Source organism: Lacerta agilis, chromosome 12 (assembly GCF_009819535.1).
Source record: "Lacerta agilis isolate rLacAgi1 chromosome 12, rLacAgi1.pri, whole genome shotgun sequence".
NCBI lineage: Eukaryota > Metazoa > Chordata > Lepidosauria > Squamata > Lacertidae > Lacerta > Lacerta agilis.
In genome coordinates, this window is record NC_046323.1 from 28853787 (window position 1) to 28879788 (window position 26002).

A 26002-nucleotide genomic window follows, 5' to 3' on the forward strand; every position below is an offset into this window, starting at 1 on the left:
TGCAATCTACTGATGAAGGGCAGTGTACAAATTTAATAAATAATTATTTGTAATTTTAAAAAAAAACCTCAAAACATAAAGGAGCTGTAGCAGCTCTCTCATTTTCATTTCCTCCATCAGCACCAGCTGGCACCAGTGTGCTGTACCAGGAAAAGTTTCATACATCCCAGAGAGGTAGTGTTGAAGCCTTCTGCCAGGCTGGCAAACTGACACAAAACCAAGCCACCTATGAGGGCATGCTAGAAGAAAAGGTCTGAGTTAACTAATGTTATGGTTTGCTGTGTTTGTGTCTCTGTCAGACATTTATGTATTTGTAGATATATGCCTATCTTTGTCTCAATCCTAACGCGTAACAAAAGCAACAGAACCAAAATTTAAAAAATCATAAGCCTATGAAACTAACTACTGTACTTTGCAGTTCTGTCCTACTTAAAATATAAGTTACTTCATAACCTCCTTTCAATTTAGGGTAACAAAATCCCAGAAACTTATATAAAAGCACCTGTGCCGTTTAGCATTTTCTGCAAGACTTTTCTGCATTCTACTGGATGCTTACTAATGGAATAACAATTATGCCTGTGAAGAGAGCATACTGTGATGTCAGCAATAGCTAATGATCTCTCAAGAACTCTCATGAGAGCACAGGACACAAAGCTTTGAGCTTATTAAAGCCTATGACCTAAAATGAGGAATGAATTGCTGTTATTGGGCAGATCAAATTATACTAAGTGTCAATTATTCAGCAGGCATATTTTCAAGAGTCTAAAAAGCGTATTATGCAATGTAGTAGTTGATGAAGAAATATAAGGCAATATAGTACATGCAAGCCCTGTCTTGGCAGTAGCCTTCATCCAACAGGGAAATTATTTGCTTATATGGAGTACTGAATATATTGACGTATGAACTCTCCCCTACACCACCACCCCACCGCAAATGTGCATACTTTTCTAAAATGCAGTTTCTTTAGTTGTGACTTCTCTATCTGTTTTAATTCTGGAGATAACAAGAGAAATATTGGATCTAGTTGTAACTTTGGAAAGGGGGTTCTTTTCAGCTCAGTCTTGCCTCTCATCAGAAGCCCTGGCAAAAATCCAGCAAATCACTTAAAGCTTTGAGGAGTCCTAAAGAAATCAACATAGTTCCTCCTCATTGTGTTGCTTGATCAGAGCGTAAGGGCTCAGGAGCTCAGAGACCTAAACCTTGAACAGCCAGCAATAAATTGTTAAGAGGACAAGTATGTCCATTTTATTGTTCACTTTAATTTTGGGAGGTATTATCGCCACAGTTGACAATGACCCTATAATATTGTGGGGAAATGGTGTAAAAATCAGTATTTAGGAGATTTCTGCCTAGTTAAAACTGTAACCACTCTGAGTGTTTTAAGATCAGCTCTTGCACTGTTTTATTCGAATTACTACTGACCTCTAGAAATACCGATCACTCAAGATGCCTGGATTACTTTACCACCACCATCATCGCAGTTAAATGCAGTAGTATATATTCAGTGGGTTTTTTGCCACCTTACACTACCAGGTTCTTTGTAAAACTGAAACTAACTATATTAGTTACTTACATGAATGCATGCAGAGTATCTATGCTCTCAGAGATTAGTTCAGTCATTTTGCACAGATTCACACATTTCTACGTTCAATTCCTATATTATGCCGCTTAAAGTAACCATGCTTAGCATCAGCTTACCTTGGACAGTTCTTCCTTTCCACTGTTCTCTTTGATGAACACCTTTTCTAGCTCTGGACTTATTCCTTCTACATTGCACGGCACACGCGAAACAGCTGATTTTGGCACTGAAATATTTGAGAGCGGCATAGGGACTGATCTCGATATAGAAGCCTTTAAAGACAAAAGATATGTCAAATTTAGCTTTAAATTTATGGCAGGAGAAATGATGGTGTGAAAGTTTGAGCTGTGCACTCATCTGAAGGTAGAGAAATATTAAACCAAAGAGCTATGCATCTTAGATTTCTGATGAAAAGGAAGAAAAGATTAAGTTCCTACTCTTATAGAGCTCTACCTGCTCAGCACTATGCTTATCAAAGCAATCAGTGTACTGGATCAAGAAAAGGGACATAATACTTGAAAGGAGCATTGTGGCATCCATGACATCAGAAAACCAAACACATTAAACAAATCCAGCGGTATATGCTAACAGCCAAATGTGCAGCCACTGCACCAAAGATATGGGAGCGTATGGTAGTAATGGGTATTTTTCGCCCCACAACTAAAAGGGCTAAATAAACACAGACCTCTAACGAGTTACATGCTAATTATCAGGAGCCTTTGTTAGAGCAGAGGTTCTCAAACTGTGGTTCACTGATTGCTGGTGGTCTGTGAGCTCCATTCAGGTGGTCTGTAGAACGGCTGTGCACCAGTCAAGAATATCTGTACTTGACCCTGCAGTTAATTATCCACCCCCCCCCCAAACAACAATGGAAAATAAGGGCATTTTGACCAGCACCAGATTAATGAAATGGTTAACAAGGCCCTATCCTAGGGCCTGTGCTGAAGAGAAATATCGAAGTGGACTGCTGAGACCCCCAGCTATTTTCAAGTGGTCCATGGGGGAGGGGGTGTTTGGGAATCACTGTACAGGAGGTTTTATATCCTGTTCTAAAAATGATTGCAGATAAATGTGAATAACGAGTACTGAAAAAGGGTACAATTGGTTAAAAATATTGTTAATGCTGTATATAGTCATTTGTTACGCAAACACTTTTTAAATCCTTACAGCGAGGGTTTATAGCAAGGTGGCTGTGACTAATAAGATGGGTCAAGTACCCTGCTTCAGTGGGAGTAAAATGACAAAGATAAACAGGACCTCCTTGGTCAGCAGGACTGAATAACCAGGTGGTGATATATTAGCATTTTTAAAACATCACAAGTCCACAGGAGGACAGCAAGGTCAAATAACTGTGACTATAAATAATATAAATGGTTGTTGCTGCTGAGAAAATGGCACTCCTTGACTGCCTTTAGTGAGTAATTTGGATGTCGTGATTCAAACCTAACCCTTGTTTTGATCAACTCAAGGCTGCAAATTTATTATTTTTAAACAGGAGATTTCCCCCCAACTTTTCCAGGCTTGTTAAACTACCTGTCACTAATTTTTCTTGCATGAATTAAAACTGGAATAAAATCGTCCTTATAATTCATAACTATGGAATCCATTTTAAACTGTAGACAGAAATTCAAAAGTGGAAAAGGATGATGACTTTTAATTCTGAAGGTGTGAAAAATGCTGCCTGAACAAGCTCAGCTGTCTGCTTACCTGAGTCTGATTGATTGCTATATGGTTGCCATGGAGAGGCGACTGACGTTCTTTTTCTTTATTGTGACGACTACTCTGTTTACTGCGCTGGAGCTGCTGTCTCAATTTGGCAATCTAGCAGGAAGAGGAGACAAAATCAAATAAAAGAAGGCGTGTAACTGACAATGCGCACATCTTGAGTCTAGCTGAAGGCTGGAGGAAAAGCACCTGCCATACAAATAAGATTAACTGCAAAACTACAATATCACACTTCAAAGGTGAACATGGATTATGATTACTGCTTCTTGCATAGAATTTAGTTGTCCTAATATGAATGCTCTCTTCCAAATACTAACCATTAGCTTAACATGAAGAGTTGCTTTCTATGATTGTTGTGAGAAGATAAAGAGGTATATTTGAGAATCACAACCATATCTAAATGTTCATAAAAACATAATGTTGTAATTCACACATCTGCCTTGGAAAGAAGATACACTAATTCTGACCAGTTTACAGAGCTCTGAACATGCCTTCTAAGACAGAATGATGTACTGTACTTACAACAGTGGATTTTAATAGAGCCTATGATGAGCACCCATATACAACTGAGGGCTGTCCTCCAATGCAAAAGCCTAATGTTGATGGGATTGATTGGAATGCAGCCTTTCCCAGAAAAAAAATTGCGGGCTGCTACTCTTTTGCATATGTAAATTAAAATAGCTTTCTCTTAAAACAAACAGCCAGGTGGCAATGTTAGCTAACCAGAATAAATCAACCAGGCTTTGATGCCACAAAAAGGCATCATATAAAAAAAACCTGCACATTTTATTTGGCCATGTAGAGAAAAGAATGTGTGGCATTATATCTAGGAAGATCTTGCGCCTCTAAGCAATACTTTTAGCACCTTCTGAATATATTTTCAGTTTGAACTTTAAACCCATCAAGAATGTTAGCATTGTTCCCAGTGCACAGGTGTTTAACACCGTCCTATTCTTGCTCTTCACTGTGTTAATTTTGTATGTTTTTACTCCTCTTAACATCTTTCAGCAGAGATTTGCGGGGGCGGGGGGTCCAATTGAGCAAGCTGGAATACTTGCACTGATGAGGCATTTACTCAGTGCTGCACTGGATACAAGCAACAATATCTACAATAATATGCAGTATGCCATTTCTATGATATCAACTGAGCATATAAGAATTACTGGTACAGACAGTATATGATTATTTCTATTTTAAATTATAATACCCAAATGTATTAATTGGCTTTCATGTTAACTGTGGCCAAATAATGACAAGAATATGTGAGCCACAGATGCCAAGTTATATTTCAAACATCACAACAGGGACATTTTTTGAATCTGGAACAGATTTGATTCTTATCACACATCTATATACCTTTGGAACAATGCACACAACAACGTAAAACAGTGCAGTACAGCTTTATGTCAATCTTATCACAGAGAACTGTGCTGACTCCCCAATGCATTCTGTCCATTCACTCACATTAGAGAAAGCCTTAAATCAGGAGTTTGTAAAAGGGAGAATAGCATGAATGTGCTCCCATGGACAAACTACATTCAGTGAACCTGTGAGACTTGAGGGCATCCTGTTTGTCAAACTGTTAAACACTTACTTCTTTTAGTTGATCAGCGCTCCCCCATGAAGCTGAACGCTGATGCGATCTCTTTTCTAATACCTCTTCTGCCCAACAGCTAGGTGTCTAAACGAACGAAAACCAACAAGTATGATATGGCACCATAACTTGCTCTTGTTTTAATCTTATAATGTTAGAACACCATTTAACAGTTATATTGCATATATGCATATTTCACGTATGTATCTTCTTAGAGCAGGGTCGCCAATGTGGCACCCATGAGCGCAATGGTGCCTTTGAGGTCTGCCCCTGGCACACCCAAAGCCTCTGAGCTCTGCCTCCCCACTGCCCCCTTCAACATCAGGTGGTGAGGGTGATTAGCTTTTTCTACCCTGAACAGTAGACAGAGCTGAAGAAGGAAGCTGGAAGAGTAATGCTCTTCCCACACCCTCTTTCAAATCTACTGGTATGTGCTTTTTAAGGCGCAGATTAATGCTACTGGATCTGGTTTTTGCTCAGATACCTTGGAAAAGTGAAGTCTGTGTGCATGCACTTTATATTTTTCTCATTCTCGGAGGTGGGGGTGAGAAGTGACCAGAGTGGGTGGTGCCCCGCAATCCTTGCTCAAAAATCCAAATGTGCTCATAGGGGTAAAAGATTGGGGACCTCTGCCTTAGATCAGCCCTAAAATAGGATTAATATCCTTTATTACTATGGATGCTGTTACTGGGGGGAAAGGGGTTTAGTTTGCCGAAGTGAGTTTGTGGCAGAGGTTAACATTTGAACCAGAGGACTTCCTGGTTCACAGCTCAGACAACTAGTCATTTCTAGGCATGACAATAGCTCTCTACAAACAACATGCAAGAGAATTTCCTTCATATGTTACTAATAACATTTTCACCACGGAGCACTGTTTTAGATAAATGCACATTTCATTACTGCATACTGAAGTCACAAATGCATGCTTAGAACATGGACTAAATTAAAAACTTACAACCAGCAATAACACAGACCATGTAATATTGGCAGCTTGCAAGCTGTGCTCCTGCCACATCCCCCACTTTCTCTACACTGCATCTGCTATACAGTATTGAAAATGTGGCTTGCAAAGGCAAGTTGAACCACATGAACAGAAGCAGATGTGAAAAGCTTCAAAACAAAGGAGGCACTTGTTTAGAAGTGCACAAGTGAAGTGCTTTAGTGCAACTGCAAAATACAGATTCCCAGACAAATAATTGAAGAAAATAAATATTTAACTCAAGAAAAAGGACAAGGAGTAGATATTGTAGTAAAAGTTGCCAAAACGTCAGCCTGTGGGAATGAGAGAAGTCAGATTTGCAGTTTTGAGTTAGAAAATAGAGAACTTGAAGTAAGATATCTTATTCAGAGCTATCCCTAAAGCAAAACCTATTCACTCAGTACCATTCATCAGATTACATTGAGCTTTTTGGTATCAAACTAACAGCTGATTATCTATACTGTAATACTATGCAATATACCACTTGTCATTTGTGTTAAATGGTAAATGGGTAATATATTTAAAATGTTAATCATGCAGAAGAACTGGAGACATTTCTAAAGAAACATGTAAGAGATTCTAACATTTCAGTGGTTTCACAGACCCAACAATGAAACATGTTCATCTGCATGCACAATAATTCCTTTTGCAGCAGAGTGCCTTGTCTCACCCTTACTTGTATTTAATATTCAGGAAGTGGTTGGAAATTTTTGACTATGCGCAGAGCAAGCTTGTAATAAAACATTTGCCCTGATTGAAAATGGGGAATAAAAGTTGCCTCCGGGCAAAGTTCTTATCATCACCTTCTCTGAACTTCCTCTTTTCTTCTGACAGATGCACATTCACAGACCTCAGCTGTGGTTGTGGTGCATATGAGAGAGACTCCACCCAGACTGGCAGTAGTAGAAGGAAACACAGCAGCAGCATGGCCACTGCAGTATCTGGCTTCCTTCAGACAGTGAAAGAAACACCAAGCAGCTCAGCCCAGAGGCAGCCATAACAATGCTACTGCCCCAGCTGGCAAAACATGCAATATGTTGCATGAGCTTGCTTACTCACTCTCCTCTTAAAGGGAGCTCACATTCCACAGCACTATCTGATCTTTTTAGCTGGTGATGATAGGGACTGAACATGCAAAGGACGTGCTTTTTCACTGAGCTATAGCGTCTTCCCATTTAAGTGTCAGAGGCTGAAAAGTATTGCCAATAAGGCCCGTTAAAAGCAAACATGTCAAAAGGACCATAACCCAAAATTTCTTTAACAAGCAGGTGGAAAATTTGAATTTTCAGATTTAGGAATGCCATAGCTCATGTGGCTGGCTGGCTTTTCAACAAACATAGCCATGAACATAAAAAAATGCACCAACTCATTTGATTTTAGCAAATCATGACTGTGTTATAGTAAGATTGAAACTTGAGAGCTTTGAAGATCTCCGTCCCCACCTCAATTATTACCTCAGTCTTCTACTCATTTGCCATATAAATAACTCCAAATTCTATTTTCTCAACAACTATTATGAGGAGGAAAAATGCTACCCACATACTTTATTTTTAAAGCTACATATGAAAGAAACACGCAACTATTAAAATGAGCACCAGCAGCTGTTTGGGTAAGTGCACAGCCCCCACTGTTTCATGACTGTTCACTGGGCTTCTCTGATTTTCAAAGCACTAACTGTGCATCTTTAAAAGGCAGTACAACTGCCAGAAAGCCCTTCTATGCCATCCCTTTCATCATTATGGACTTTTGTTCCATCAGCAACCTGTACTATGGGCGCAGATCTGTTCCATCACTCCAATCTTCTAGCCCCACACTTTTTACACAATGCGGAAAACAGTGGAATGTAGCTAAAGGCTGTGCATAAGCCCACATAAGAGAAAATGAAAAAGTTGTGAAGTGTTTCATGGACAGCAACTTGTGCATAGCTGATTGCAGGTACATGCACATAACCCTGCAACTGTTTGCTTAGGAGCAACTAGGACTTCAGCCCTACTCCATGTGAAAGTCTACCCTGCACTAAGCCACAGTTTAGTGTTACATGTGAAAAGCAAGTATTTTTTTTACAAAATATTAATAGCTAATTTATGCATGATGTCCTCTTACCTTCTACTACAATTTCTCGTGTTCTCCTTCACTATGCACAATAATTGAGTGCTGGTCATGAAATGTAGCTTTTTAAACATTCTCTCTTATAAAATAAAGTGCAAAGAAGCTGAAACTTTTTTTAAAAAAAAAACACCACTTTTTTGTTAAGAACCAAAATTACAATTATAATTAAAATGCTGGTCCTGCAATATATTCATATTGACTGCTACCTGATGCACATGTCAAGGCTACAGAATTTTGAAGATTTCGATCTCCAGATTAGTAAAAAATCTGCAACTGTAGATGAATTGTAACATTCTTTAAAACGCTGTAACATGTGCATATGGACAAACTTAAAAAGCCCATGTCTTTACTTGCACCACTTGGAGAGAAACTGTACACATGGAAGGTTTGAATGACATGTTATGAAGATGCATGATGAAACCACACTGCTGAAGCTAAGCAGGCCTGCATCTGGAAAGTGCCTGGATGGAAGGCTGCCTGGGAATCCCAGATGCACCACCTTGAGTTCCATGATAGAGGAAACAGAGAATATAAACAGTACTGAATAAATGTCCACGTTCCATTTTCTTAGAAGCTACTTCAGCCACTCACCTGTGGAGTACTAAATGTTGCCTCTAGATGAATAATGAAGCTTGAAAATTTTTGTCCACTCAAAAGGGAGATTGCTTTCCCAACATATTCATGCTATTTGTGTCATAAAGTATTAAAACACAGATATGACATCAGATGGAACAATTATTTTTTTAGAGCTAATTATCTCTTGCAAGACTATTTGCCAGTCAGACTTCCAAAGGTGAGACATGCATGTTTTCACACCATACAACCTGATCAGCAGGACAGCCAAAATCTGTACTCAAGAAGCATTTGTGGATTTGCCATTTTCTAATGTTTTTAATTTAATTGGCTGACTTTTTTTTTACTTTATGAACTTTTATTTGATTTTATGTTGTTTTATTGTTTATGATTATTATAGGGATTAGTTATCTATTGTGATTTTATTGTTGTTATGCACCGTACGTTTATGTAACAATAGGATATTAAGTATAATAAATAAACAGTCTCATTAAAAAATTGATGTCACTTAGCAGTATAGACTTCTCATATACTTGGGCAATATGTAGTCACTGATCAATGAAAATGCACCTGCAAAGCACTTTTTTAAGTAGTAAAAAAGCACTCAGAAAAGCAAAAAAAAAGTCATACTGCACCTAAAATACCAACTTACTTATTTTGGCATATGCTTTATTATGACAGCAATAAAAAATTTAAGTATTATATTTTCCCAATGCTTCTCCAAGCAGTTAGTGGTAAGATATAATTACATCCAAAACTCAACATGAAGCATGAAATCTCACTTGCATACAACTTTTGGAAACAAATGTTCTTTTCCCTGAAAGTGAATCTGTAGGCAATATTTTTAGTACACCTTAATTAAAATTTGTGACAACCTTCAGGCACTAGATAAGATCATGCTGCAAGTCATATCTGGGTTGCAGGTTACCATCTGGATACAAGTCTGAAGAATGGAAAGCACTTTATTTGCTTTCAAAATAAGAAATTGCTAAGAGGTGCCAAATTCTACACTTTGGATTTGGTCATTTGAGAACAAAATGATTTAACTGCTTTGAAAACAGACAATTTTGAACTACAGCTTAATTTTTCTAAGTCTTGTGAGCCTATTTTGTCCATTAAAACAGATTGAATACCACAGCAGTTAGTTTTAATTTGGTCTCAGTCATGTTATTTTAGTGCTGTAGTACTAAAGTGATGTCCACAATTGTTGTAAAACAACAGATTAGTAGTTTTATGTCCTTGCTCAAAGGTTTATCAAACAGTAACTTGCATAGTTCACTCAATTCAGGCCCAATATATGATACATGATCATTTTGAAGAATGGATGCGTTTCTTACATACAGAATTATGGTCTTGAGATAAACTGATTTTGGTCTAATACTGTTTATCCATCCCTAACAAAAGTGCTGAGAAACGGCTGGGCCCAATACATTTTACCACCAGAAATAAAGTACAAGACAGGCAGGGGAAGAATATACAGAAATCAACTGAACTAGCCATTTAATCTCACTTAAACACTGATGAGAGGACAGTGCCCTCCACTGCCCTTAAGGCAGCAAGCTAGTAAACTGTGTTACACACAGCTGTTTTCCAACAGAGGAATATACCTGGGGGGGGGGGGCTGCCACTCTGTGCCCCACATGGACTAGCATGTGGCCCCTGAGGCAGCAGCCAATACTCTTGCTTACTGCTAGGATAGTTCCTGGTTGAGAATCCAAATCTGAGAATCCAAATTTTACAGAATCTAAAAAACGTGAATCACAAACAGAACACAAAAACCCATGAATATTTTTGTGTGCAATTTAAACAGCAAGTGCTGAGACTAAGACCTTGAGGGTTTCATGCCCAGTATTTTTTTTAAATGAAAATTATTCAGCTACACAGGAAGCTGCCCATGGATGGGTGCTGTTCCTGCTGCTGCCTTTTATTAATGGTTTGAGGTCTGTGACTACTGGTTTTGTTCTAAAAGCCATCTTAAGAGGATTTAATTTTTTTACCTTACAGGCAGCTTGCAAACTTTTTAAGAATAAAAATTAATAAAAACCAGGTCAGACCGTTTGCCCATCTATCCCAGAATTGTATACTCTTGATTCACAGCAGCCCTCTGGAACAGATGTATGTAGCTAATGTGACACTTACCAGATGTTGCTGGACTACAATTCCCATCAACCCCAACCACTGGACATGCTTGCTGGGAGTGATTGCATTGTGAATCCAACAATGTATGGAGGGCACCATCCTAGCTACCGTACCTCTAGGATACAGGTAGCCAATTTAGGGATCTCATGATATGGACCAACTCCCATTAGCCTCAGCCAACACAGCCCAATGTTCAATGATGAGAGCTGCAGTCCAACATCATCTGGAAGGTTCTACATTGGTCATTCCTGCTCTAGGGACTCTGACACAAGGTTTTTCTATCCCTTTCTACTCAATCTTTTTAACTAGAGACATAAATAGACTAAACCTATAACTTTTTGCATTCAGAGCATGTGCTCCACTTCTTAGGGTATGGCCTTCCTCCATACTCTGAATTGACACTCAGAACTGAACCAGTTAACCATGTTTTTCAGTAGTAATGCAGTAATTATAACCTAGATATACTTTTAAACTAAGCTAACCAGTAGTTAAATGAAAACATGATTTCATCCCAAGTAGGTAATAATTGATTGTATTCCTCTTATATAATAGTGCCTAAAACCATACATCCAGCCAAGTCTAACCATTCCATTACTGCAGAACTGCTCTCAGTATTTCCAATACTCCCAGCTACAATTATGTCAATCAATAGCCAGATCTTGATGTAGAGTCAGACCAATGCATTAATAAGGACAGCATGAAAGACTCCAACAAAATGAAAAATGGGTCAAAGTGACCATGTTCCCTAAAGCTCCAAGTTAAATCAATAGAATTTGAGGTAATCAACTGTACATGTTGAGGTCTTGCTAGGCCACTTAACAAACAATGACACTACCTCCAGTTTGCAAAACAGATACAATGCAATTACAATATTAGAATTACAATGACAATTCACCAGTGACAGAACTTACGGTAAGTTGAAAATTTAAATCTCAGCTCCAAAAATCCTTTCACATCTTTCTTCAAATCTGTTCTATGCAATCCACTGATTAATTTGGAATAATCACAGAGATAAAAAATTATTCACCTTCTTCAAACTAACACTACGGTTCACCTGGAGTATCACACTCAGCAAGGTATTTTTATTATCATTCATTCATTGTGTGGTACCCAATGCACTCTTTCTGTAAGCGCAAGATATAAGTTTGCACAGTTCAAGTTCCCCACCCCATGTGTACCCTCCCCAAGTCAGCTTTGAAGAGCTGAAGGAACTCTCAAAAGAGATTTAGGGGGCAGGGCACCTGAGAGTGGGAGAGGAAGTTCCATTGCACAGCTGAAAGTCCTTGCACTGATGGAGCAATTGAGTTGAATACCACTCACTATTTTTGTATTCCACCTTTCCACCAATCAGGAGCACAGAGCAGCTAACACTAAAAATTAAACCATACTATGAAAAAATAATCAAAACCATAAAATCACAATATAAAACAGTAAAATCTGCAGCAAGGGGACCACACCTAATCATCTGAATGACTGGAAAAATAGAAATATATTCAGTGACAATTTCTACTCTAATGGCTGATTGAACATCCCCTGGGAGGTAGTTTCATAGCTTGGGTGTCTCATTATACCAGTTAGCACACTAAAGCTGCAGTTATTTAACTACCATGTGCTGCCAAATATGTGTGTTTAATATGGGGATTCAAGAACAACTCAACACCAGCTTAGAAGAACAGGCTGCCTTTAACTTTGCTGTATTTAAGGGGAAATTCCAGCTTTCCAGCAAAGCATTAAGCAGGGTGGTAAAAAGGGCTTAGCAACTTCCCATCTTAGCTAAGCTATCATAACCCTGTACCCTGTTTTCCCATTCATAACACACAGGAAAAGTACAGAAGAATCATATACATTGCTGCAGGGTATGGAAAGCTGACTACAGATCTGAGGGAGGAGAAAAAGGCATACAGTGGTGCCCCGCTAGACGAAAATAATTCGTCCTGCGAAAATTTTCGTCTAGCGGGTTTTTCGTCTAGCGAAGCGGCAATGACAGCCGCGCTCCGCTAAACGGAAAAAAAGACGAAAATTTTTCGTCTTGCGAAGCAGCCCCATAGACTTTTCCGTCTAGCGGGGCAGCTTCCGCTAGACGAATGCCGTTCGTCTAGCAAGTTTTTCGTCTAGCGAGGCATTCGTCTAGCGGGGCACCACTGTATCTTAACTGCTTTATATTCAAAAGAACCTTAAAGCACAGTACAAGACAGAATAAAATAGCATTATACTTTCAAAAATCAACAGGGACCAGGCCAAGAAAATCCTTCTGGGAAGGCATGTTGGAATAAAAATGCCATTAAAAGGCACTGAAATGCCAAGATAGCCAGTGCCTGTCTGATATCCACTGGAAGGGAATTCCTACAACAGTGGGACAGCTTTAATAATAATTAATTTATACCCCATCCATCTGGCTGGGTTTCCCCCAGTTGTTTGTCACCATGTGGCAGACCTCAGGGGCATGAGGCACTGCAACAAGTGCATACCCCATGGCTGTACCAGAATGTAGGAACGCAAGGGGTTACCCTGATCCCAAGTTCTTTTAAAGACCAATATGAAAACCTTAAATTTGACCCAGTAGCATGTTGGCAGTCAGTGCAGATCGCTGTGCAGAGTAGGTGTTACGTGCTGCTGATAGGTCACCAGTTAGTACTGTAGATGCACTACATAAATAAATAAATAAATAAATAAATAAATAAATAAATAAATAATAACTACTACTACTACTACTACTACTGTAATCAAGTCTAAAGGTTACCAATTCATGAACAACTGTGGCACTAGCTGGAAAAAGGCACTCTTGGCTACTGATAACATCTGGACCTCTAGTGGCAAGGATGGATCCAGGAGTACTCTCAGATTGCGTGCAACTCTATCTAGATCAGGAAACTAACCTGAACATGGGAACTTCTCACCTACGGTGCCTCCATCTTGTCAAATTGATAACCTGCAGCTGTTCTCTTCCTTGGGACTTACTTGGTCCAGAGGTTTGTCTTCAATTAAACACTCCAGTTCAAAGCCACACTAAAAGAGGCAGCCTGTCCAGATATTAGACTCAACATCTGAAGCAAGGAAGAGTCAATGCTAGGGAACAAAGGTCATTTCCTGAAAGAGCAGGCTGAAGCACCTATCTTGTCCCAGTGCCGATTTCTAGAGGTACTGCAAGCCCATAAAAAGCAGCATAAGAACAAAAAAAAGAAAAGAAAAATCAAACTGGAACAGGAGACAGGAAATGTACTGTTGGGCCTCTAGAATGGATGCACATTAGTGACAGATGCTTTTTGGACTTTCACATTTTCATAGTATTTGAAAAGAAGACTAAATATAGGGTTCTGAATCCTTCCTGTATACCTAACCTACTCATGCCTCAAATTTTAAAAGGTTCATTAATAAAGCTGTCCTGCTCCAAGCAAGAAGACCCCATGGCCATAAAGTAAACCTAAAATTATTTCAGAAGCCTCAGCCTCTTGCAAATAACACGCAGGTGGTATTCTATATATCAGAGCTCACCAGTGATTTATAAGCTAGATAGGCCAAATGCCCTAGCTTTGCTGCAGTAGAGGGAAAATACCATCTTGCACATGGCTGTTCATAACCTTGTGACCTTTCCAAATGGACCCTAAAATAAAAGACAGGTCCCTGCCCTGAGGAACACCCAACCTAAGCCTGGACTGTTGGGTAATAGGGAAAAGAGAAGCTGAACACGGCAGGGGTGCGTGAAGTGGAGGCAAGGGTGAACTAGAGAGATGTTTCTATTAGGGAATATTACAATATGAAGGAGAGTATATTCCCTCAGCTTTTATTTTGCTTCTTCTCTTACCTCTCCTCATCCAACTCATCCACAGTGTTTTTAGGTACCAGAACTGGCTATGTATTGCACATATTATTTGGAATGAATGACACACAACAGTTAAGTAAATAGCAATGATTGGCTTCTCAAACATACCTGAGTGGATTTATCCTTCATGCATGAAGGATAGTGTATGTGGGGATCTCGTGGCCACTGTCCTGTGAGGTAAGGTCCCGTTATTGTGTCCAAAGAAGAGGTACGTCTTATGGTGCTAGAAGTTCTAATTTGCTGGGCTTTTGGCCTGTCCACTGAAACAGAAACATGTTATATGCAACATAGTTAATATGGTGTTTTTAGCTATTCACATCTGTTTTTAGTATGGCAACTTGCACAAAAGGCCTTTTAAAACTGGAAATATTTGCCTTAAGTACAAAAAAACCTCTCAACAGTTGAGGTACATGTGAGCAATGCCAAGTATTCTGTAACTAGAGGGAATATGCACAACTGTTAAAACCAGACTACACTGAAGGTAAACTCAGGAAAGAGTATTTTTGAGATTTTCTCTCACTTACTCTTCCATCTTTCAATCGCACCATGTATAAATCCAAGGCTTGATATTCTGCATTTTGAAAACTGATGGCAAGCTACAGTTTCTTGCTGGGGGGGATACACCAGAAGGACACATGCTACCTTTAAGACTAGTATTTATTATGATACATTTGTAATAGGTATGGCTGAAAACCTAATTCCACCTTCTTGGAAGTTAAGCCCCACTGAATAGGACTTCTGAGCAGGCATAGTTAGGGCTGCACTGTAAGAGTTTATTTCATTGTATGTGCAGACACAGAGTGCTAGACAAAAAGTTATTATACTAAGAAAATACAACTAACGTTAGAGCTGTGGAAGCTACACTATTCCAGTTAGATCACTTCTCATTGTTTTACCTTGCATTTTCTTAACAGATTCTGACCCTCAAGTGACAATGACGACTTGAATAAAACATCCGATTATGAGGACAATGTATCCCATGAAGTCCCATGTCCTGAACTACTATCAAATAGCAGGAAGGGAGTGGGGAAACTAGATCATTTGGAGAACCTGCAACTTTCTACCTCCAAAGTTGTTATTAATAATTCATTTCTATGCTGCCAATTCATAAAAAGATACCAACGTGGTATACAGAATCTCAATTAAAACCAAAACATCAATAAAATCAACATATATAAAAGAATCTGAAATACAAAAATAGATGTTCTAACGAGATAACAAAAACAATAAATTATTTCCCTGAGACTTGCTAAAATAACGAAGTCTTCAAGTTGGCACTTGAAGCTCATTACAGATAACGCCAACTTGATTTCATTAGGTACAGAATTGCTCAACTCACACATAATGCACAATTTCTTGCCGAGGACAGTCTAGCACTGCCAGGCACTGTCAGACACGCCTCTGTGGTAAATTACAAAGATCAGGCAGGGGTATAAGGAATAAGGCCGTATTTTAAACAAAATGCCCAAGATTGCTTAGAGCTGTATATAATAATGAGATACTGAAAATAACTTGGTAGCATAGTGACTGCCAGTGCAGCTCCCACATAGGTGCAGGGTAGCGTGCCCAGTAACAACCCGGCTGCAGAATTCTGCGTCAGCTACTGCTTCCAAACCTGCTCCAAGGACAGCCTCACATAGAGTGTATTATAGTAGTCTGTCCTCAGTTATCAATGCTTGAACTACCATAACCAAGCTATCTTGATTCAGGAACAGTCACAACTAATGCACATGCTGAAGCTGGTGAAAGGCATTCCTAGTTACTGAGGCAACCTGAGCCTTAAGGGAAAGAGCTGGGTCCAGGTACCTCCAGACTGCATGCCTGCTCAGAGGGAGTGCAAGAACATGCAAACGGTCTATATCTCAGACACAGAAACCACTCATTAGCCATGCTTCCACTTTGCCAGGATTTCAACTCAATTTACTGGCCCTCATCTAGCCCATCACAGCATTCAGGTACCAGTCCATGCTTTGCACAACTCACCTGACTCAGATGTTATAGAGAAACACGAGATGGTTGTTATTGGCATATAGGTGACACCCTGCTCCCAACCTCTTAACAACTACTCCCAACAGCTTCGTATGTTTAATAGCATCAGGGATAATATAGCGCCCTGTGGCACTCTATAAAACAAGTACCGGTACCAGAGAGCCGAAAGGCACCCCTAATGCTATCCTTCGTAACCAACCTTGTAGATTGTTGTAAAACAATGGCCCCCCAATATCCTTTCCTTGAAGGCAGTCCAGAAGGACACCTAGTTGATGCCATCAGAAGCGGCTGAGAGATCAAGAAGCAGTAACAGGGTTGCACTCCTCTGTCCCAAGAAAGGTAATCCACTAGGGCATCCAAGGTCAAACTCAATTCTATTCCAAAACTGGGCCTAGATAATCAGTCTGCAAGAGTACCTGCACTTGTGCCAACACCTTCTCTCAACTCCTTTGCCCTAGAGAGGGTATTTGTGACTACATGATAATCATTAAAAGCCAATGGGTCCAGCATGGGTTTCTTTAGGAGAGGACACTTTCAGCCAGGCAAATAAACAGCACCCAACCACTCATACCTCCTCTACTAGCTTTTATGAACCAAGGTGGACAAGAATCAATAGGGTGATTTCAATGGTATTTTTTTTCCCCAAAATGAAAGAGCATGATAACCTTTCTTTAAAAAAAATTTTTAAAGTTATGTTAGTCAAATATACTACAGCAGGATTTCTAAACTCAAGATTCAAAAGTAATAATGTTAGCAATAGTAGCATTGTTGCTAGATTATACTGCATTCAAGCTACACTATTATGATTCAATGTCGGTAAAAGTGCTTTCAGAAGTTATGGAATATACAGCCACTTTATTGTATTTTGTTCAAATCATTAGTGTGACACATATTGCTCCTGCAATGAGGTTGCAAGGATTTTAGACAAGCAAACAAAATATCTCCTGCTTGTCTCTTGCCACAGATTCCTTCATTTTGTGCATCAAGTGAAAACTGATGAATGTTTAAAGACAATACAAACCAATATGAATGTTATTTTAATGGCCACTGGAAAGAAAGGCTTTTCAAAGGGGGCAACAAAACTGTGGAACTCAAACTGTTTCCCCATTTCCCCTTAGGTGCCCATTAATGCCTATTCTGCTGCCATGCTTTCAAGTGTCTTCTGTAATGCTATCATGAAGCTAAAACAAAAGTTCAAAATGAGAAGCTATGGTTCTTTTGGGCATCAATTCCAGTAACATTACTATTTTGGAATATATATTATTTACTGATATGGAACAGGACATAAATAAATATGGTTCTATATAAACAATTTCCTGTTTTTTATAATTTTATGTTGTATGCTGCTTTAGATTTTTAATATAAAGTGGCACATAAAAAATCAAAGTTTACTGCCCTAGATCGCACATAACAGAAAGGCAAACTATGGTTTGAGCCCCTTGATAAGACAGATATGCCATAATGAGTAAAATACAGTATATGTTGAGCTTTCAGGAGGGAGGAAAGAAGCAAAGCACACCTCCCTTTTCCACTACAGTGGTACCTCTGGTTACGTACTTAATTCGTTTCGGAGGTCCGTTCTTAACCTGAAACTGCTCTTTACCTGAAGCACCACTTTAGCTAATGGGACCCCCCACTGCTGCTGCTGCAGCTGCACCGCCAGAGCACGATTTCTGTTCGTATCCTGAAGCAAAGTTCTTAACCTAAAGCATTATTTCTGGGTTAGCAGAGTATGTAACCTGAAGCGTATGTAACCCGAGGTACCACTGTATGCCCCTTTGTTTAGTGTATGCCCATGTTGAGTACCACTGTAGTCTTTTCCCTCCCTCTACTCTGCACCCCTTATTAGTGTGCACGCACACACAATATCCTTTAGTGCCATATAATACAGCCAGCAAAGGTTTCAGGAGGCTTGGAGGCTGCTCCTGAAATCTCCCTTGTGAACTCTGTTCTAGGATAGCTGAAACCTGAACAGCAGTGCTCTTTTTAAGAAGTCATGGATACACTGCACCATTTTGTTGCAGATCCCCAGTTGTGATATATGTAACATCCAAATGTATTACTTCTCCTTCATTTACATTCTGGCAGGATATATTTCCCAAGCTCAAAAAGACAAGTTTCTTCAAATGTCTACATGTAATTTTAAGTCCAAATAATAAAACCTTCCTTTGTATACTACAACGTTGGATTTTCTTTTTAAAATTCTTCTCCTCCACCACCCCCACAATATTTCCCCAAAGGGCAAGAACAAATACATGTTCAAGATCTTTAGATGCAGTAGCTTGCAGCTTTATCTCCAACACTATTTTTAACTGATTTGCATTTAAATTCTTTGTACTTTTTGTATGTTTATGTACAAAGCTATAAGTGATATTCACAGAACATTGTCATGTTTGCTACTGACTCTTGAAACCAAAATTCCCATATACAGCTAAAGTACTGAACACATGAGTTTTCCAGACTTTACTGGGGTCATGTAGCTGGCACTCTTGCCTTAAAAAAAGAAAAAGAAAGAGCAAACAAAACTAGGAAAGATTTCGACTACTGAGCAACTATTGGTGAAGATAAGATTACATGACCCCATGACTGCTAATGAATGCTAGGATTACAGCCCAAACCAGATCATATTCAAGAACATTATACTTTTTTGTAGAATACACAATTAAGCTCAACTTTTATTTAATGTATTTTCTCTCTGGAGCTAAAATAGACTTCAGTAGTGTACCTTAACAGCTTAAAACCACTCATATGAAGTTAAAAAAGAAAAGAAAGCTTCATCTCAGTTATAGGAGGAACTTATTAAACTGTACTAGTCTGGGTTCCTGACAGTATTTTACAGTTGTACACAGATATTAACAAACTTGAAAGTTTTAAACTTCAAAAATTGAAGTTAAATTATTTGCAAAACTGATTTATGACTAAACTTGTCTGTCATTTTAAGAAGATGGAAAGTATTTTGTACAATCTGCTAAGCAACTACATATCATTGTTTTATATATATATATATATCCAGATAAATTACAAATAAAGATTTAAGCTGCTGCACCCTAAGTAGCATTCCCACATTTTATTTTATTTTATTTTGCACACTGGCAAATCAGAATACCAGTTGAAGGCCTTCAATGAATTGCAGGGATGGAATAAGCGACTGGGAAATTCCACCACAGCAGTAACACCACAAGATTTCTAAACCCTGGTACTTTATGGTAGCTTCTTGCTCACTGAAGCCGAACCTCAGCTTAGCAATTGTCCTGAGGAGGGGGAAGTGAACAGAAAACTGCCTTGAGAACTCTGATACAAGGAAATAGTAATACTGTACCTGAACTTAAACTGCTAATCTATCACTGAACATGAGCTATATAGCATAGATAGAATGTTTGCATCTCCCTGCCTTAACATATAGAGTCTGGGTGTGGGAAGATTTGGCCTCAAGTATAGGAACCTCAAGGCACACTGAATAATTGTGGAGAGAGCCATTAAGCCATGGCAAACTAAGGCCTGCAGGCCAGATCCAGCCCAATCACCTTCTAAATCTGTCCCGCGGACAGTCCAGGAATCAGTATATTTTTACATGAGTAGAATGTGTTTAAAATGCACCTCTGGGTTATTCACAAAGTACTTTACTCATAGCCACCATAATGTCTGTTTTGGTTTCAGACTTACACAGAAGCCAGCATTTTGAGAGCTACAATCTGCTAAGCAACTACATACCATTGTTACTTCTGAAATACAAACTATATCATTCTGAAAGAAGATGATAAATGAGCACATTATCCACAACAACAGTAGTTAAAACACAAGAATAAAATGTCTTCCTAAAAAAGGTTTTTCAGTATCTGTCTAAAACAGGAAGCCTGTTGAACTTTTGAGAAAGTGTCCTATAACTGCAGTGCCACCATCAAGAAGGTCCTGACTCTGGTATCTAATTTCCACTAAAGATGAGCCAGAGAGCAAATGTTTTGGGGGGACATGCGTAAGGCTGGGCCAGAAGCAACCTGTTCCAAACCAAACCATTCTGAACATGTGAGATCTTATTCTCAATATTAGTTTAGTGCACCATCACAATGCAGTCATAAAAAGTTAGCTTTTCAGCTAAGTGTCCAGGCATCACCAAGGGGAGTTTTTGAGAGCAGTGAGATCTCATATATGACATTTTTTTCTACACACTATGGAAGAAAAACACAACTTGACATGTGAGGGTGCAAGGCACAAGTACACTGAACATGCCAACAGGAGCACCTGATGCATTAGTACTCTTATTTGAAACAAATGTACTGTATGTATGTGTATAAACAGTAAATAAATCAAACCAAACATGAACGCCCTGAACTTGAGCTATCAGTTTTCACAATGATTTATGACATAGGTCAACTGCCCTTCACCTTTAAGAAAACAGGTCTAGTTAACTTTATCTTGTATTTATGCCAATGTAGCCCAAAATAATTTATTCTCAGCAATAGGGGCAGGAAGGAGCAAGCTCTAGGCCTCAGAATATATTCAAAGGCTACTTGAATTTGTTAACAAAAGCATTAAAGATTAAATTCACTGTCCATAACCCTTAGGCTTGTAAGAAAACATCTGCATCCATTTTAAATTACAGACAATAGTCACGCCTCATCCAAATAATTTGCCAGAGATTATACATTTTAAATTGTACTCTCTATGCTTAATTTATCATATTTTTATCTTGATTTGGTAATAGTAAATCTCCAGGAGTAAATTTAGAAATCATGCATTCACAGAAGGACAGTTTAAATATTTTTTTAAACAAGTGAATTCACATTTATATTAGTTTAAAAGGGCCAGATTAGAATGTAAAATGTGGATTATATAATTGAAATGCATTAGTTTTATTACAAAGCAGCAAGTATTTCTCCCAAATCAAACACTATGACTGTTTTATTTGGTTAGCTAATATCTTAACACAGTAGCATTCAAGTAACCAAATGCTGTTCAGTCACCACTATTTTCCAGTACAACTTTTTGCACTGGGTTAATTCACATATGTATTATTCATTTTTCCTCTAAACATGGCACTCAGTAAAACAAATGCTTGCTTATTTAGCGTATTTATAAACCACTCTTGATGCAAATATATCCCAGGATGGTTATAAGACATCTGTTTTTATCTTCAAAAATGCAACAAGGAAACAAGTTTTTAAAAATGTAATGGAAGGAGGGGGGGACCTGCAAAACGTCAGTTTTAGTAAAACATCAGATGCTGTAGTACTCCAAATAAATATGCACAAAACCCAAAGCATGCAATGACAATTATGTTTTAAAATGTAGGTGGCTGAAGATCATAAATATGTAGAAAGAAAGAAAATGCATTTTTGTAGAAAAACAACAACCCTGTTCTACAAATTTAAGCTCTAAAGATTGGCCTGGCTTGATTCTATTTTAACCCAGAATTAATGTTTAGTTTTTTAAAACCAACATTTTAGATCATCCTTAAGCTGCAAAAGAGGGAAGGATGATGGAAGGGAGGAAAAACCCAGAGGAAGCTGTTTTCATTCATGCAGTAGTGATGTCAGCGTCTGCAGTGGCAGCTGCCTGACCTGTACAAGCTTCCAACCAAAGCACTTTTGCAGATTTCTTTAAAGAACCTCTGGCAGCTCAATTTTTACTAAAGAACTTAAATCTGAGCGATGTCCTTTAAACATCAACACTGTAAGAAAGTGAAAGACATACCTATGTATACAAATATACATATACATATATACATATATACATATATATATATGTACACACACACACATATCCTAGAATGGCTCCAGTACAAACTGAAGAATGCAACTCACTTGCAAAGCCAGAGCCATGCATTGCAGTATAAACACTAATGCAAAGAGAAAACAAGATACATTTATGTGTGACTTAAAATATTCTGAAGTATAAATGTATTTATTCTTCCTTCATGCTCTTTGAAAATTGTTAAAATAAATAACTGAATAATTAGAGTATTTAATGATTGAAGCTAGAGTAATTTATTCTGCTACAAAGGAGTTTTCACAAAGCAACCGAGTTCTCTGAAGTTATTCCATAATGCAGGTTGCCATGCTAATTATACTACATGGGCCAGAGTCACAACAACTGGTGAAACAAGTCCCCGGGGCATATTCTGCAGGCTAAGAATTTGAAAGTAAAACTAAATATTTTATTTATTAGCTTGCAGAATTAAATAAGGCTTATTCTGCTATCTAAGATGAGTGATGCTATAGACCCTAAAGGCAACAAAATCTAGTGGAACTTTAATGGCTAGGAAATTGATTATGGCATATTTTGTGGACCACTGTCTGTTACATCAGATACAAATGTGGATTGTGGTCCATAAAAGCTTACGTCATAGTAAAGTTAGATGCCTCAATACCTTGGGTTTTTGTTTGTTTTTTGCTGCAACAGGCTAATATAGCTATCCTATAAATTATATAATTATAAAATGAATGAATTCAAATATTCAGTACATGGGGACATATTTTCATTTGTTCGGGATTTACTGGAGGGTGCCTGCTCTGAAATGCTAGTTCAACTAATGAGGATTTCCTTATGGTACATGCAGGTTAACAGTTCACTGCAGCCAATCCAGTTATATATTGCACTCTCACAACTCTATTAAAAAGTGGATGCTGCTATGATGGCTTAAGGCAGGCTCAAACAAGTTTAATGAAGCCATTCAGTTATAATTTAAAAGGACTGAATCATTGAAAGTAAGGAAGCAACATAATTCATATATTTAAGGAGATTGTATTATTTTAAAATACTTTAAGATAAAAGAAGCTTTTTAGTATTTGTTCACAAACACAACACATTTAAATGCAGATTCAAACATGCAGTATTTTTTATCAGTTTTCCATTTTCTTTTACTTTAGCAAGCAAACAAAAATGTTTGAGTTAGCTTAATTAGAATTGGATGCACATTTTCTAGACCCAATAACATGGATTAAACTCCATTTTTACAAAAGACTTGGTTTAGAAACACTAATTCCATAAGGGTTTCCATAAGGAAACACTAATTCCATAAGGATGAATCAAGATCATATGCCTGTTGCATATAATTTGAAATGCAAGGGGGGGAGGAATTAAATTTCATCTAGATGTAAATGTTTTTAAGGCTGATATAATATAAGCAACATTTTGGAGGAGTGAATTTAATACAATCCAAATAACCATTACTGCACAAGTAAGTGCAAGGATTTATGGCAATAATGCATCCAACTTGCTGCATTCAAGGGTATTTAATTTGCTGCTGAAACATAACAGTCTTGGCATGATTAAATAAGTGCTTAAAGATACGGTTTACCCAATATCTATAGAAGGATAAGCAGTATATTTCATATGATTCATTCAACTGCTTAATGGGAGTGGACACAGACACTTTTTAAAAAAACTTTTTCAAATATGCTTGGAGGGAACTTTTCTTAGTACATTATATTTTTTAACAAGAATACCACAGAATGTGCATTCTACCTGCCTCCGGGGTTCAATGAGGTTTGAGGCAGAGGGGTTTTTTGAAAGCTTTGTGAGTACTGTAGATTGTAGGCAAAATCCTAGAGATGGTTTGTGCATCGTATATCTTGGAAATATTGCAGGAGTGGCACGGTTGTTGTATTCTATTTAGAACCTGCAGTTTTGCTAGCTTGTGCTTGTTTAAGTCAGGTATTTTTATCCCTTCCTGGTAAAAGGGTACAGGAATACTTTTACAAACACTGCTGTTTTGCAAATCTTATGGTCTTGGTGGAGAATGCTAGTATCTCTGTGCTTCAGCTTCCCTGAAAGCAGACATCTCAGAACTTATATTTCAATAACCTATTGAAGTATTTAAATGTAAGTTGGCCAATATGGAACCATCAGACATTAGCCCAGCCTTTAGACACTAAACCAGATGAAAATTTCCATACAAGGCATGGATACAGCATGCTGCAACAGCAAGCGTTGAAAAACACTCTTCTAACCCCTTTAAAAAAGGTGGTTGAAATATACTTCATTAAACTGAGAAATCTGCTTCAGGGCACAAGCCAGTCTAGCATTCTATTCACACATATAAAACGCAGCTTACATTTCTAGTTTAGTAGCTCTGCATTAATAGAGCTTGGGAGTTCCACTCTCTCCTTTAAGGATATGCAACAACAAGGCTCACTTTACCAATAGATAATGGATTGCAAGATTGAATTTTATAGCCCTTCAGCAGCCTAAACCATGAGTATTGCAGAGTAGATGCAGGGTGTTTAAAAGGGGTCACTAACCAAGACTGCTCCGTTTCAAGCTGGAGTTGAATTAAGACCTTGAGTCTTAACATTTAGGGTGGTGTGGGATTTTTAGTTTTTGTTTTTAAAGGGCTGAGTCACTTCGCCTTCTTTAGGGCTGGCGATCGTATTCACACTTACCTGGGGATGAGGCCCTCACGAAAAGACACTTCTGAGCAAACCCTAGACAGAAATGTGCCGCTAGATCGGGGAGGTGGTGCCATAACCCGAAACATTAACTTTTAAACCAAATTAACCGCGGGGTCGACTTTGTTATTTTTTAGAGGGGTGGCTCAAGGAGGGTCTTCTACATAGTGCTGCGAGGCGAGTTTGAGGTGGAAAATGGGGTTGGGGGGGGAGCGGAGAGAGACGGATTCCCGGTGAGAGCCCCACAGGTGCCCTTACCTCTGTAGATGGGCGAACTGGGGCTCCTCCTCTCAGGTGAGATGCTCCTCCGCCTGCCGCTGCTGCTGTCGGGCGAGCGCCTCTGCCTCACCTTCACCCTCCCGGGCTCCGCCGCGCCGCCTGCTCCTGGCGAGGAGGTGGCAACCGCGAGGGACAACGGAGGGGTCGAGCTGGGCGGGGGCGGGCTGCTGCCGCCGTTGTTGCCGCCTCCTCCTGCCGCCGCCGCTGCTCCGCGAGGCCCCCCGGGGCCGGTGTTGCTCCCCACCGAGGCTGAAGCGGCGGGAGAGCGAGTGGGGCTGTGCTGGTTGCCCCTGAGGAGCTGGTAAGGGACGGTGGCGCGGATAGGCTGGAGCAGCCGGCTAGTCCCCGAGCTGCCACCGGGGGCGCCGCCGCCGCTTCCTCCTCCTGCTGCTGCTGCTCCGGCCCCGCTACTACCGACTGAGGAGGCTCCGGCGCTGCCGCTGGTGGGGGACCCGGCGGCCCCGCGGCGCATCCTCTGCGCGGGCGGGTGGTGAGGAGGGGTCTGCGAGGAGGAGCTGGACATGGCGGCGGCTCCGAGGGCCACAGGAACGAGGCGGGTTTTCCCCCTCGATGCTCTTTCCCCTGGGAAGGAAAAAAAGGGGGGGATGGGAAGGCGACCGGGGATCCCGAGTGAGAGTTCTACCGCCCAGCTGTGGCCATGGCTGCCCTCGTCGGCACCTCGCGGCTCACATTGTCCACACGGCGCCGGCCGCTGAGGAGGCACAGCTTGGGAGGGGGTAGGAGGGGGGGGGTTGCTTAAGGCTCGCGCTCCTACGTAGCCGCGAGCTTCGGGGGGGGGGGGAGGCGGCGCTACCGCACCTGCAGCCAG

The 26002-nt window shown here is 39.5% G+C and overlaps 1 protein-coding gene across 3 annotated transcripts in view; it reads right to left on the reverse strand.

Moving 5' to 3' along the window:
• Positions 1–25755, reverse strand: part of GLCCI1 (glucocorticoid induced 1) — a 39914-nt gene extending 14159 nt beyond the window's left edge. For 2 of the 3 annotated variants that reach the window (XM_033166242.1, XM_033166241.1), the window contains exons 1-5: positions 25153–25755; positions 14627–14778; positions 4899–4985; positions 3287–3400; positions 1699–1851 (exon numbers count right to left, since the gene is read on the reverse strand). In XM_033166242.1, coding sequence (XP_033022133.1) covers positions 1699–1851; positions 3287–3400; positions 4899–4985; positions 14627–14778; positions 25153–25696 — 1050 coding nt within the window. In that variant the 5' untranslated portion in view covers positions 25697–25755. The remainder of the gene's footprint in view (positions 1–1698; positions 1852–3286; positions 3401–4898; positions 4986–14626; positions 14779–25152) is intronic. The other variant, XM_033166240.1, reaches the window with a different exon arrangement.
• Positions 25756–26002: the final 247 nt, after the last annotated feature.